We start from the raw sequence: 16,088 nt of genomic DNA on the forward strand, positions 1-16,088 counted from the left end.
TTATTTTATTTATTTTATATATATATATATATTTTTTAAAGATTCTATTTATTTATTTGATAGGCAGAGATCACAAGTAGGCAGAGAGGCAGGCAGAGAGAGAAGAGAGGAGGAAGGAAGCAGGCTCCGCGCTGAGCAGAGAGCCCGATGGGGGGCTCAATTCCAGGACCCTGGGATCAATTCCATGACCTGTGCTGAAGGCAGAGGCTTTAACCCACTGAGCCACCCAGGAGCCCCCTGTGCTTTATTTTAAAATAAGCCTTGTGTTAGATTATTTTGCCCAACTTAGGTTAATGTAAGTGTTCTCAGCCCATTTGAGGCTAAGCTATGGGTGGTAGGTTAGTGTTATTAAATACTTTTTTGACTCAAGGTATTTTCAAGTTATCATGGGCTTATTGGAATGTCACCATGTCCTAAGTCAAGAGAGGAAGATCTGTACATGTATATAAGTTCTTCAAAAGCTAAGGTGTCTTGGTTGTCTCTAAGATTATGGCACTAAAAAGCACAATGCAATCTCTGCTTGCGTCTAGGAGTTTAATTTTGCACCATACTAGCTTATCTGTTAGTGATTATCAGGTGGTGACATGGGCTGATACGGTGGCAGTTCTAGAGATATTAGTGATAAATATGTTAAATCCATTAAGTATAATTACAGTCCAGTACATCTTGAATGCAGTTTCTAAATATTCGGTATACTGACATACTACATCTGGGGAACACTTGACTAATGTATATAGTGTTCTGTCTATTGGAACAATGAACAGGAACAAAGTGTAAATATGTTGCCATTTAAAATGTATATTTTCTGGTAAGTTTTATTTTTTAATCATTATTTGCAATAACTCTGGAAACTGATAGTCCTAAATCCCTCCAACAAACCCCACTTTGTATTACTAGAAGAGTTCTAGTTTCAAAGATACCTGTTGGTCATCTTGGAACTATAGGTTCCTAAGGGAGCTTCAGTGAACAGACAGTGAACATGGCATCCATGTAAGTACAAGATATGGTTGTAAGGCAACTCTACTGACATATTTTGAGTCCAGAACACGATGCTGGCAGTGTGGACAGTCAGGAGAAGATAACCCAAGTTAGGGAATATAGGAAGGAAATCCCTGTCATTAAGTAGATGGATGCCCAGTCCACAAATAATTCTGAATTGACTACATGAATATGTTGTTTAGCATTCATAGGACCATGGATATTTTGTATAATAGGGACTATTCTGGATTATAAATTTCCATGAAGCAGAGGTTCTTTGAAGATAATTTATTTTCAGTTTTTAATACTAGTGCATATGTCTTCATTTTAACCTACCTAATGCTGTTTCACTCAAGTGTCTCTTCTTTCTTCCCTGGAACAACTGTGCAGAAGATTCTGACCTTATTTGAGGCTTGCAAGTAGGAGAATATCCATTTCTCCATTGATTCAGAGAAGTATTATGTACTAAAACAAATAGAAAGGAAATGTGAACTTTTCCTTAACACATAATGAACATGTTAATGTTTTTACTTAAAACATTGCAGAACATTAATTCACCAGTTCAAAATAAATATAACGAGAGAGAGAGACTTATATATCAAAATGGAATGTTCCTAAACTGAAAATACCAATAATAAGGTTCCTTAAAAACATCTTCAAGAAGTATCCAATTTCCTATAGTTGCTCCATTACTTGAAGTGGATGAAAAGGAAAGGTGACCTTTTCCAAAGTCTTCTCAATTACAGAATCTTTGGTTGGTTCCAGTCTGTAAATCTTGGCTGAATATAATCTGAATATATATCTGAACCCCTAATTAGCTCCCCCTCCCCCTTAAATCTGGAAATAATTCAGGATAAAGATTCTACAAAATCACAATAAATAGGGGCCTCTTGAGCAAGAACCAGATTTCATCAAACTGATAGTACCCAGCACCATTCTTTCACTTTTTAAAACACTGGTATTCTCAAACTTTTATGTCACTTAATATAATAGCTCTGTGCCTCAGTTGCCTTATCTGTAAAATAGGAGTTAGAACAGCTGTCATGGGCTTAATGAGGGTTAAATGAGTTAATCCCTGTAATAGTCATTAGAAGGATATCTGACATGGTAAGTATTCAATAAATGTAGTTTTATTATTATTGCCTATCTGAACCCCGTATTTCCAGTGCTGGCTTAATAACCAAATTGGCTTCATTTTTGAAGGGTTTAGAGATGAAAAAGAAATGCAGGCTGAAGTGCCAAATCTCACCAACACTGGGGTGGGGGGTGGGGACGGATGGCCTACTAACAATAACTGGGATTCTGATCTCAAGATGACAAAGCAGTCTATAAATAATAGAAATTTATACATAGACATGTCTAGATCTTCATATATACATCCCCATTAGCAAGCCACAAAAGGGAACTTGTAAGTAAAGCAGAATTTGTGTGGAATCTCTGAAAGACATCATACGGAATTTGAAGAGCAGTGCAAAAAAGCATGTGGGAAAGTGCTGCCACAAAAATAGGATCATCAGAGGTGCTCTAGACCTGGAGGAAAGGGAAATGGTGCAGGACAATTACCTAGATGGATAGTTATCTGATAGGGTAACTACACATGCCAACTCCTCAGCCACACTCCTTGAGATTATTTGCCTTAATAGGTAACAAAATCTTGGTTTCTGTCTTGGGCAGAGAAATGGATGGGGAGAGAGAGAAAGCAATGCCCAGTGCCTCACTTTGAAATATGTCCTGCCCATCCCTAACTGCTTCTGAAAATACTACCGAGTGCAAATTTCTGTGCCATCTATGAAAAGGATCTCATAAATAACAGTGGCAGAAAGTATTAATAGTGAATATCAACTTTAAAGGTGAGAAAACAAAACTCCAGAAGTCTGCACAGCACCATAAAAAATGAAGTACAAACAAACTAACCACCCAGAAACCGTGAATGGATTCACAGAATACAAACAAGTCTTTTAAAAACAACATTGCCAAAAGAAATAGGCAAAAGGTTCCTTAAGAGAGACCTCAGAGATGGAAAATATAATTGCTCAAATTTAAAAACAACCATAACTACCTGGTCTGAGTAATAGAATGGACATGGCTGAACATGACAGTCAGTGGGTTGGCAGAGGAACTGTACAAGTGAAGGAAAAGAGTGGTAGAAAATATGGGGGGAGAAAAGGATGAAATGGGGCAACATAACAATGAGGCAAAGTTGAAGAAACGATAGACAAAAATTTTTCCATTAAGATTTTAAGAACTCATTTGAGTGTCAAGTGGGGAAGAAAAAAATCCTAATCATGCATCACTTCACAACAAGGATACCCTAAAAGTTAAAAGAAAAGGGATTAAAAAGATTACTGCAAAGTCATGAGGATCAAATTGACAAAGCAAAACTAAACGATGGAAAACAACAGTGACTTTAAGGAGCTCAGGGAGGGAGGGGTGCCTGGGTGGCTTCAGTTGGTTGAGTGCCCAACTCAGTTTTGGCTCCATTCCTGATTGTGAGATCAGTGCAGAGTCTGCTTGGGACATCCCTTTCTCTTTGCCTCTTTCTCTCAAATCTTTAAAAAAAAAAAAAAGAATTAAAGAGCTCAGGGAAAATTGCAGGACTCTAGATGGCCCCCAAGATTTCTTACCACTGAAAAGAATGCAGAGAAAGATGTTAAATATAAAACCAAATGAATTGGCAGGCATAATTTCAAACTCATTTCTAGAAAGGTGTAACTAGAATTGTGAGAGGTTTTAAAATAATTAATATGCCTAATACATGCAGGTGTCCCAGTAATGCTCTCTGTTTTAATGGGAACATTTCTGGAGTATTTTAAAACAAATACCAGTCAATTCACCCTTCTAAAAGCAATTTACCATCTTCCGTATTTTCTAGAACCAAATTAACCTTTTTGAAGAAACTTCAGCCTTTCCTAAGGTGGCACTTTTTACTTAATTTTACTTGAGTCTTCTTTATACGACTTTTTCCTTAGTATCATAAGGTTGCGGTGGACTCTTGAAACAGTAGGAAATACAGGACAATTCAAAATCAGACTGCACATGCTCTTCACCTACTTACAACCCTCTTAGCCTTTCAGTTCTTGCTCTCCAAAATCTGGATTCTCTCCTAAAACACACCTTGACCTAGTATCTCAATTTCCTGCCTTCCCTTTCTTCCCTTTGATTTATTCATTCAGTAACTTTATAGAGAGCTGATTACATGCCAGGCACTGTATTATACCCTTGGGACACTGGTGAGCAAAAACAGTGATGATCCTTGTTACTAATGAAGTTTATAAGCATCTCAAAAACTCTAACTAATGCGTAACAGAAAAGAGAAGTACTATTTAAAGAAGTTAATGGGAGTATGAAACAGTAAGCGAGCTCTAGGAGAAGTACCCAAGCAAAGTGACAAGATTTCAAATATGAACAGAAATCACTGATGGCAAGGGGAAGGAAGAGAGAATGGTACGTACAAAGGCCCCAAACAACAAATAAATTGGGCAATGGAACAGCAAGTAGTATAGAGTAAGGAAGTATAATGAGAAAGAACCATGAACAGGTAGGGGTTGTCCTAAGTAGGGCTTTAGGGGTCTCCTATAATATTCCCTCTGTCAGACATTTTAAGGAGTGGAGGTGAGGAAACCGTGTTATAAGTAGATTTACATTTTCCAAAGATCACTAGCTACAGGGACTGGAGGGAAAAAAACTGATCAGGCTGTTTCAGCAGTATAGATGAGGGATCATTAGACTGGACTGTGAAAGTGGTAGAAATGCAGCAGGCCGTGTTTGAGACAAATGAGTAAGATTATATTGACAGTGGGTTTAGGTATCAGGAAGTGTAGGTAGAGAAGCTTGAGCCCTAGGTCTGGCTTGTGTGGGTTGTGGTGCCACTGTTCTCTGTCCACTCTAAAATATAAACTTCATTTTGACATAATTTCAGACTAACAGAAAGCTTGCAATAGTAAAAAGTAGTCCATATACCCTTTATTCAAATTCCACAAATGTTAAATTTATATTTACTTTATCTTTCTGAACTCCAATGAGATTAGGTTGCTGATATACAATTTCCTTCTAAATTTGTCGATGTGTATTTTTCAAAAACAAGGGCATTTTCTTACATGGCCACACAACTGTCAATCAAATTAATACCATTAACCATGGACTCATTTAAATTTCACCAATTATTCCTATAATGTTCTTTATAGAAAATTCTGTTCATTCTGCATTTAGTTGTCATGTGTCTAAAGTTTTCTTATATCTGCAACAGTTCCACTGTCTTGTCTTTCATGGCTGCATATTTTGATGAGTACAGGCCCTTAACTGGCTTTGCCTGGTATTTCCTCAGGATTGGCAACTAACAGTTTACTCTTCAACCCACTACAATTTTTCTTTTCCCTACTTGTTATCTGAAGTCAGCTGTACATTCTTGAAATTCTTCTGGATAACAGAGGATAAATAAAAGCTATGTGGAAGGCACACAGACATCCATCTACTTCCCTTCATACAATTTACCATATAGTACCAGGCATTTTGTATACACTTGAACACCACACCGTTTTTTGTCTCCATGACAAATCACATTTGTTTCCATTTTAAAACCAATATGGGCCAACAGCATTTGAACAACTTAGGACTTGTTAGAAATGCAGAATCAGACCCCTTTCCAGACTTACTGAAGCAAAAACTGCATTCTAACAACATCCCTCAAGTAATTTGTTTGCACATAAAAGTTTGAGAATGAATGATCTGGAACACTTTACTCTTCTTCCAAATTCCAAGTACTTAAAGCTGCAGTTGGCATCACCATCTTTCTGAGTTCCTCTTGCCCCCTCCCCATCACCCTTACCCGCTTCCTTCCCCTTGTCTTCCCCTAGGCAGTGAGTTACACTCTCCCTCTTCTTTTTAGAAATTTTTTTTATCATATCTGTGCCCACATCATTTTAATAGTTACTTGTGTGTCTGCTTCCTCTTAATACATTATAATTTCTTTGAGTCTCTGTGATTCATCTTTTGATTCGTCAGTCTGCCTGGCACAGAGTAAATGGTTGATAAATGTTGAGCTCTAGAGTTTTATTTAATTCTACAGAAATCACTAACAACAAATAATGATGACCAGTATTTCAGACATGCCTTACATAGGATGAAATCTAATGCTTAATTTGAGTTGGGAGTGGTCGGGAAAGAAAATAAGGGAGGAGAGATTGGGATAAATACAATATACTTCACTGATTCACCTAATAATATTGCACCATTCATCTCAAATGTCTTCTATTCCTAGCTCTTAATTCCCCATTACTACCATGTCATTACATCATTGATATGTTACTATTATTTCTGTGCCTAACACATTTACACTGCCCTTTTTTTTTAATTTTAGAAAATAACATTTGAAATAATAAAACCATCTAATCTCACTTATCTAACAGCATATAATTTCATTTTTGTATATTTCATTCAGTCATACAAATGCATATAATTCATATTCACATTTCAAGTGTAATTTCATTTAAATATGTATACAATTATACTTCTCAAATTTTATTAATTCACCCATTGTTATTTTTTCAGATGGTTACCTAACATTCTTCTGGTTAGAGATAATATCATTTATCCTCTAGCTGTTAGAGCTAGTTGTTATCATCATGGTATTTCTATTATGGTCATTCTTAAAACTAATCACCTTCATGCACACATTTTTTTCTTTTTCTAAAATTAACCTCAGTATAAATTTCAAGTAGTAGAATTGTATCATGAAAAAGTATCTGAACATAAACCTATATTTTCCTGTATTTCTTTGGTCTTTTTTTCCCTAAGCATAGACAATTGTTCCTTGACCTTAGTGCTTTCAATTTTTTAAAAACTTTTTACTGTGAAAAAATTTCAATGAACACAAATGAAGAGATGAACGAACTCCCCTGTACCTATCATTCATCATCAGTGATTACACACTGGTGACCATCCCCAACTTTTTTTTTGCTAGCCTATTTTAAAGCAAATCCCAACAACAGATATGTGAGTTTAAATTTCTAACAAACATAAAGAGTGTGTGTGTGTTATGTAACCACATGTATTATTACATCTAACAAACTTCATTAATATCCAACAGCCATGCGTGTTCAAATTTCATGATCTCAAAAATTGTGTGAATGTGTACAGCTGAGTTGTTCAAATCAGGATCTCCAAAAGACCCACACATTCCATTTGGTTTACTGAAGAATGAACATTTCTACGTGGTTATAATTGTACCATACATAAAAGTAAAACACTTCTGTCCTCTTCTGTTACTTGACATTCGTTGATGTTTCTACCTTTACATGAACTTTAAAGGTATTTTTAAAAGGTACACATTGCACTGTGTTGGTTAACCGTATCTCAGTTACACTCTTTACCTTATTTCCAATTGTTCATTAACACAAATAATAGTAAAATGAATAATTTGTACATAAAGGTGGTTTTGTATTTGCCATTAGGCTAGGTTACCAGAAAATGAATTTACTCGGTCAAAATTCAGGGCTAACAGTTTAGTAAACATTTGCACAAGTAAACTGTTATTTTTCCTCAGTGAGCTTATTTTAAAAATACATAATTTAAAGGCATTATAATTAACTTCACGGTACTTCCCAAAAGGTTTGTATTCTTAATGCTACCTAATATTTGAGGGTCCTGACTTCACTACATACATCTTGTCAGAATTATTATAATGTTTAAATGTCTTAATATAATCGGAAAAAATAGTAAATATTTAGCAGAGTATCTACACATAAGCACTCAGTAAATGTTACTTATGATTATGATTTTCATTATCACCATCAAGTACATCTTTTTTTTCTTCTAATTCTTTTAAGTCAGGACTTTAAAATTTAACTCTTTAATCCATCTGGAATGTATTTAAAATAAATTGAAGATGGACGAACATTAATGTGCATTATGAGGTAGCTTTTTTTTTTTCCCCCAAAAAGTCATTGTTTAATCCACTGATTTTAGAACAAACTTATTAGTTGTTTAAAACATGGACTCTGAACCAGAGTGCTTGGACTTGAATTCTGACCATATCACTATTTGGGAGAATTAGTCAAGAAAAATAATAATAATACTCACTTTACAGGATTGTACAAATTAAAGCAACCAACAGATATAAAGCCCTTCAACCAGTAGTGGTGTTTAAGGAATGCTTCATAAGAATTATTGTTATTATTTATTGATGAGGCCATCCTTCCCACAGTGATAGGAAAAACCTCCTTTTTATCATATAGTGGCCAGATGGGTCTGTCTCTAGGCTATTTAGGTTCCTTGATCTGGCTTCCATCAACACCACAATAAAATACTGCTTATAGCTTTATAATTTTGTTACCTGGCACTTCCTTTTTACTTCCTTATTGTTACCTGGCACTTCCTTTTCTTTAAAAAATTTTATTAGCTAGTCAACATTTTTTTCTCCCAGATAAACTTTAGAATAACTTTGTTCCAATAGAAAAGAAGAATACTGGGATGTCTAGATGGCTCAGTCAGTTAAGCATCTGCCTTCGTCTCAGGACATGATCCCTGAGTCCTGGGATCCTGGGATCCAGTCGCACACTGGATTCCTTGCTCAGCAAGAAGCCTGCTTCTTCCTCTGCCTGTTATTCCCCCTGCTTGTGCTCTCTTGCTGACAAATAAATAAAATCTTAAAAAAAAAAGAAAAAAAAGAATACCTCTATGATTCTAATGAATGTTATAAACTGGGGGAAAAAAATAACATCTTAAGCTCCAATACTGTCCTTTTTTTTTTTTTTTTTTTTTTTAGAAGTGTGTTCTATGCTAGGTTCGGAGCCTAACGTGTGGCCTGAACTCCTGACCCTGAGATCAAGAGCTGGATACTTAACTAAGCCACCCAGGTGCCTCACACAATACTGTCTTCTGATAAGAACAGGGTTATTTCTCTCTGTAGGTACATATTCTTGTGTTCCTCAGTAAACTTTTTAAGTTTTCTTCGTGTAGGTCCTTACTAAGTTTAATTAATCCTAGATACTTTATATTTTCAATTAATGTGTCTAGTAAAATTCCTTTACATATTCTAACTGGTTATTACTGGTATTTATAAAAGCTGATTTTTGTAAATTTATTTTCAAATCTACTTTTCACAACTCCAATTCTAACAGGCACTGAATTGACTCTTAAGTTTTTGAGGTAGATAATTATTTTGAGGTAGATGATTATTCATCTGGAAGTAATTTTTCTTAGTTTATATGGCTTTTTTGATGTTAAGATTTTCGCTTTGTAGATAGTCAAAACATGTTGATGTTTTTCTTCCTTCTGATTGTTTCCAAGCACAATGTCCCTGCCCCCATTCATAATACTCATAACTGTTTCATTATAATTCTTCTAGTTTTATTTTGTAATGTTAGTGTTTTATTTCTAGATATGAAATGAACTAGAATATGAAATGAACTAGAATTCATTCTGATATATGGTACGAAACAATTATGTAACAAAATTTCCCCCCAAAGACTTTTTGAATAATTTATTGAATAATTTATTGAATAATTCTCCATGATCTCATTGATTTATAATTCTTCCCTTATATAATAAAGCATAAGCTATATAGTCTGCTTCATGGATTTACTTCCTTAAATGCATACAAAATCTATGCTATTACAGATTTTTGTTATGTTTCCATATGTGGTTAGGATAGATTCTCTTAATACTTTTTCCAGCAGTTACTTTTGTATTTTCCTATTTATCTTTCCCAGTGGGCTTTACACGTAGTTTGTTAAGTTAACCAAATTCTATTAAAACTTCAAGTTACATTGCATTAATCATATATACCAACAGGAAGAACTGATATCCTTATTAATTCCCATCATCTAGGAATGCTGTATTCTCCATGTGTAGATTTCCTTTTATATTTATTAATAATATTTCATAATTTTCATTCAGTAAGTATCATATTTCTTATTAAGATCACTCCTATGTATTTTCTATTTGTGTGAGTATGTGTGTGATTTGTAAAAAGTGAATATTAAAAATTAAGGATTTACATTTTGTTCCTTTGTTAAATTTTATTTCCTTAGAAAGCAAAAACAGTAAGTATCTGAAAGATGTAAAAACATATAAAGTACAAGATTTGTAAATGACATACCAGGTGATGGAGATATGACACAGTCTCCTACAAATTTATTTTCAGCAAGATCTCCTTTTATTTCAGTCTTTTTAAACAATGTTTCAAAGTGAAAATGAAGAGGCACATCTGGAAAAATAAAGTAAAAAAAAAAAGGTACTTTTAGTGAATACCATTTTATATGGATTCTAATATTAAGATTGCTTTCTTTCTCTAAGTAGCACATACGCTTAGAAAAATAAGCAAAAACTCGAAATGTGCTATCAGAAGTGGCAAAATACTTCCTCCAAGCATACAGACAGCAGTATTTTGGAAATCACTGATTATATACACTAAATAAAAACTCTAATGATGACTAAGTTTATAAACCAAAATAAAAGATAAGATGATCAAAATTATAAGTATTAAGTACTATTCCCAGATAAAACAAATGTATCCAAAGGTCCTGAGTAAAACATACAGCCAGACTTGGCTCACTCTAAGTCCATTCCACCCTGCCCATACAAACTTTACATTTGAAATAATGAGGGTTCTGAAAGATATGTTTCAAGTACTTGAGAGAAAAACCACTATAATTCAGAAGCTACCTTTGATAAAAGTACTAAGTGGCACATTCTCTTAGTTTACTAGTATTATGAATCACAAAATATGTTTTTACAAAGATTAAAACACATTTACAGACTAGCTCTCTTCCTTTAAATAGAGACTTAGATGTCAATTCCCTATATTCTCTATTCTCACAACCATAAGAGGAGCTAAATAATAAAGTATATGTGCTTCACATTTACTAAAGTTTTTTTCCTCAAGAATATAAAAACAAAAACATCTTCAAAAGTATTTAATAGAGACACCTAAACTTCTCCCTAAGAAACAACAAGAAATATCTTATAAAGCAGTTACTATATTGGAAGTTTTGCTACTGGAAAAAACACTAGTTATGAACACACAAATCAGAACATACCCAAAACAGATCTGGATTTTAAACAAAAAGTCTTTATCCTTTAAGTATTTTAATAATAGATCCAACTCAAGTGTGGAAAAATATACAAAAAAAAAAAAAAAAAGGTTCATGAGTTTCAAAATGGAGTGTCCTCCAAAGGGCCAGAACAGAGGTAGGAAAGATTTCAATCCTAGCACTACTATAATATGACTGTACAAAAATGAAACTAAGATTACAAATCAAATATGTTATTTAAACATTTCAGGAATCCAATATTTTCCAATTACCAAAACATAAGTTTATTTCTCCAAAGAAATATCACTTACTATTATAAAGAAAATATCACCTATTCTACCACTGTTCTTCATGAGTTGTGAGAAAATATGATGTAACTAGTGAAGAAACTTGTTCCACCCATATACCTTCCTTAGTCCCCACATTCTGACCTTTGGGGTTTTATAAGAATGTTTCATAACACTTTAATACACTTAATAATTTACATTTCAGTTATCTCAAATGAGAATGCAAGTACTTTGAGGGATTTATTGGTATTTATACTCTTAGTACTCCGTAAATAGTAGGTAATTTTTGTTAAATGAATACAAGAAGAAATGAATAACCCAATTAATAGGTGGGGAAGTTAATCTTAACTTATTGGAAGGGACATAAGAGGATTAAGTGAAGGATAATTATGCCAGCTCTCAGGATTATATCTTCAGAGAAATAAATGCAGCAGGAGAAAACAGACGGTGAAGAGTAAGGTTAGAGTGTGGCTCTGGAGTAGGTCTACCTCACATCAAATCCTGCCTCCTTCATTTACTAGCTGTATACTCTTGGAATAATAATTTAACATCTCTAAGCCTCAGCTTTTTTGTATATAAGATAAAGAGGAAAATATGAAGATAAATATGATGGAAGAATTATACAAGAAGATAGAATGTGCTTACAGGTATGCTAAGCCCAAATGTTAGCTGCATTACCATTGTTATACTTATCACTGTTTGTTTCTATTATTAAGCTTTCCTTAAAGACAGAATACCATAGTTCCTGTCAGGAACTTAATTCTAAATATGTTGTAGCTAAGAAACCACTCGAATAATGATTAAAAAAAAAAAAAAAAACAACTAAGATTCAGGATTCAGGACAGGAACAGGTACAGAAAATAGTGCTTTACAAAAAGGAGCAGTCCCTGGATGATGGGGAAAAAAAGCTGAAAAGGAAACAAAAGCCCATCTGAGATGTCTTCCCTTGAAGAGAAGAACCTGATATAACCAGTGTAAAGACTGTTTCTTTGACCCTTGTATTTATTTCATTTCAATATAGAAACAACTGGAAGGGTGACTGGCTGGCTCAGAAGAGCATCCAACTCTTGATCTTGGGGTTTTGAGTTTGAGTGTGGGGGTCACTGCACATAGAGATTACTAAACAAAAACCCAACCAAACCAAACAAAAAAAACTTAAAAAAAAAAGAAAAGAAAAAGAAAAACAACTGGAACAGTTCCAACAAAGACCAAGAACTAGAAACTTAAAAGGGTATGGGGCTGTATGTGCCTCATTCACCCAGTTATAGATTATAGATTTTCTCGAGGTTCAAAAGATGATATACCTAAAGATGGGCAATTTCTTATCTGAGGAAACTCAATGCTGATTATAAGCAGAAGAATATTATATAGCAGAGAAAAATCCATGCAAACCAACACATTAGGGGGAAAAATAAAACTGATTTACTGAGAAACATTTCAACAGCATAGTCATTTTATCAATAAAATTCTAAAAATTTAACAATGAAAAGATCAAAAGTTAATTATTTCCCAATATAACTCAAAATGGTTTCCAATGAATTTAAAAATCAACTTGCAAAAACAGAACATTATAAAAAATAAAAAATTAATAAAAAAAAACAGAACATTAACTCACAGGATTAATTCCTCTATGAAAACTGTTAGTTTGTAAATATTAGTTCTAATATCAATTGGCAAAATAATTGATAAAATCTTATTCTAGATTCCTTGTATCTATAGGATTAGACTTCACCACAGAAAATATTCAGAGTTTACTTAGAATTTTTTTTTTATAAGTAGGCTTACCTGATGGCAACGATAGTACAGAATGGAAAGAGGAGTCCAATTCTGATACATGTTCTCTTAGTATCTGAGATTTGGAATTGTGTTCACAGCTACTCCAAGTCGAAGCTGATTGCAAGCAAGGCATTTGTGTGGTATTTAAAAACGTCGTTTCCTTTGAAGGCAAAGTCTGCAAAGAAAAAAAAAACTTCATTTTTGCTTAAAAACTGAGTCAGAGAGGGTTTAATAATTACAGAGTACAGTATCTGAATGACACTAGCAAGTCCTGGCTTAATACGTCACCTTAGAGAAAAAGCTTGAAAATGAAAAGGGTTTATGAGAGGTTTATTTATTAAAGACCATAAATATGATGAGATTTCACTAATCTCTTTTCAGATTTTCAAGAGGAAGAGCAATGTCTGTGAAAACGGGTCTTCCCCCCCAGTTTATGAAATCAAAAGAAAGAGAAAGGAGTTTGAGGAATGTTGGGTTAAAAGAAAATAGCTATATGCCGCAATGGTGAGAACTGCTAAGAGCAGGTGCTATGTTAAGATTAAGAATTGTGCAAACTGTTTTCTTCCTTGTAATCTGTTACAGTCAGTGAATGAAACTTGAATCCCTGCCTTAAATTCCAATGCCAGACAATGTCTACACTGGAATTATTGTGCAGTACTACGAACACTGTATATGTTTATACTAAGTAAAATTTAACCTAATACATTAAAAAAGATAGATAAAACACACAGTATATGCTACATGAGTTTGTGTTTCTGAAAATAAGGTTAAGATTTGAGTCCAGGAATTTTAAGAAAACCACACTGCTAAATCAAAAAAAGCTATGTTGCTATATTAACAAATACATATTCTGTTTAAAAACTGGATTTTAGGGGCACCTGGGTGGCTCAGTTGCTAAGCGTCTGCTTTCGGCTCAGGTCATGATACCAGCATCCTGATATCGAGCCTCACATTGGGCTCCAGCCCCCCATTGGGCTCCAGGCCCATACTGGGGGGGGGGGGGGGGGGGGCGGGGGGGGGAATCCCTGCACAGCAGGAGGCCTGCTTCTCCCTCTCCCACTTCCCCTGCTTCTGTTCCCTCTCTCACTGTATCTCTCTGTTAAAAAAATAAATCTTTTTTTAAAAACCCTGGATTTTAAATTATCCTTTAGGGTTAGAAAATTAGTATACAAAAAAGATCTAAACAATAGATAAAATATTTTAAAAATTAATAGAGCTCATTTATTCTCCTTCCCTCCCCCTTAGCCTCTACCTCCTATAGTAGTATTTGGACTCATTTTGTTTTTTAATGTAACTGATATTTAAAATGCTTATAACAACAAAGATCTTTAGATCCTATTTTTAAATGCTTTTATTTTATAAACTTACATTAGGTTTGTCAACTTTCTTGAGTTTGAGATTCCTAGCTAACCTTGGCAATTTCTGTTTCCATAGCACCTTAGGCATATCTATCATAGCATTCAACTAGACTTCCTCTGGACTACTATTATTAGCTCCTTGAAGGTTGGGATTAGTATTTGTTCAATCCGGTATTCCCAGAAACCTGACACAGTCCCTGACACATGGTTGAAACGTGAATACTAACTGAATTTAATCTTACTTGCCTTAGTAAAAATTTAAGTGAATACAAATTCTCAAATGCATGTTTGCCTGAGATGACTTCACTGGGGAAAAAACCAGTTCCTGTTAATATATGCCAAAATTTATCATGTAGTGACTTCTGTTTACATTCCACTAGCCAAGCCCTAAGTCAGACAGTCATACCTAGCGGCAAGGAGAGTTAGGAAGCGCAGTCGTTCTGGGAGGTCAAATTAACTGCTGAGTTTTTATAAAAAGATATCACATTTATACATGATTATAATAATGTGAGTCATTTCCAAGATTTATTCTAATGACGTTTTATGTATATACTTATGAGAACAGTTGCTGTTTCTTACCTTTACAAGATACGCTGGTATTCTGGACTCACACTAGAATTATTTACCCTTTTATGATGTACTTCAGAAAGGTATAAAAAATATTTAAAATTACAAAGAAAAAAATGCGCTAACCTCTCTTTTCCATATATGGCTAGAGCATTATGAATAAAAGGTGATAAAATCTGAATATTTACCATATAATTAGTTTTCTCTTGAAATTTTTCCAAATCCAGGAAACCCATTAGCCAATTTGAAACTATCCTAAATAATTATGGAGACAAGTGAGGGGCATCTAGGAAAAGGCCTTTTTGTTCCCTGCAGAGAAAGTGAAGCCCAGGAGGCTGAAAAGGAATGGATGGAAAAATAAGAGAAAGACCAGGAGATTCTTGACAATAAAAATTCTTATGTCTAGAGGTACTGTGATCAACAGTACCATATGCTGCATAAGATTCAAGCAAAATAAAGCTAAAAAGTATCCAGTAAACTTTTTAGCTTTAATAATGAAACATTTCATATATACAAAAGTATATAATTTATAGGGAAGGCATAAAATTTTAAAAAACAACTATACTCACCATCCTATTCCAAGAAACAGAACAGTACCAATATCATTGTGCTTTCCCCCTCCTGTCCTAGCCGCATGAACCTGTGGCAGAAATTGCCACTTTCTTCCCCATACCTGTGCTCTCATTCTCTCTCTTCTAGAACTCCTGATTTTCAGCTAGGCACATTTTTCAAGTCTCCATGGATCGAAAAATTACTATACAATAGATACAGTCTAGTCTCTTGTCTTATGAAGAGAAGTCATAAGTGCGACTTCCTTTTTAAGGTCACTTACTCCTCCATTCTTCCACATTACACATGAACTGTAACTGGTGGTGAGCCACCATAACCACGTGGATAAAGAGCTCCAAAGAAGAGGAGCCTGGCTCCTAGATAACCATGCAGAACCTGTCATGTCTAGGATGTTTTCAACCTGTTACAAGACAGACTTGTGTCTTGTTTATGTCACTATGTGGGTTTCTGTCAAATGCAGCTAACACAGTGTGCCTTCTTGATCACATATTTTCTCTCAGACCTCCAGAAGTCGCTGCTAT

General features: G+C 34.4%; 1 protein-coding gene across 6 annotated transcripts in view; it reads right to left on the reverse strand.

The window, feature by feature from the left end:
- Window positions 1–16,088, reverse strand: part of KANSL1L (KAT8 regulatory NSL complex subunit 1 like) — a 136,525-nt gene that overhangs the window by 10,080 nt on the left and 110,357 nt on the right. For all 6 annotated transcript variants that reach the window (XM_013063776.2, XM_013063779.2, XM_013063778.2 and 3 more), the window contains 3 exons: window positions 13,082–13,247; window positions 10,076–10,183; window positions 1,315–1,443 (listed from right to left, as the gene is read on the reverse strand). In XM_013063776.2, coding sequence (XP_012919230.1) covers window positions 1,315–1,443; window positions 10,076–10,183; window positions 13,082–13,247 — 403 coding nt within the window. The remainder of the gene's footprint in view (window positions 1–1,314; window positions 1,444–10,075; window positions 10,184–13,081; window positions 13,248–16,088) is intronic.

Source organism: Mustela putorius, unplaced genomic scaffold (assembly GCF_011764305.1).
Source record: "Mustela putorius furo isolate JIRA1106 unplaced genomic scaffold, ASM1176430v1.1 tig00000275_pilon_pilon_pilon, whole genome shotgun sequence".
In the NCBI taxonomy this organism is placed as follows: Eukaryota; Metazoa; Chordata; class Mammalia; order Carnivora; family Mustelidae; genus Mustela; species Mustela putorius.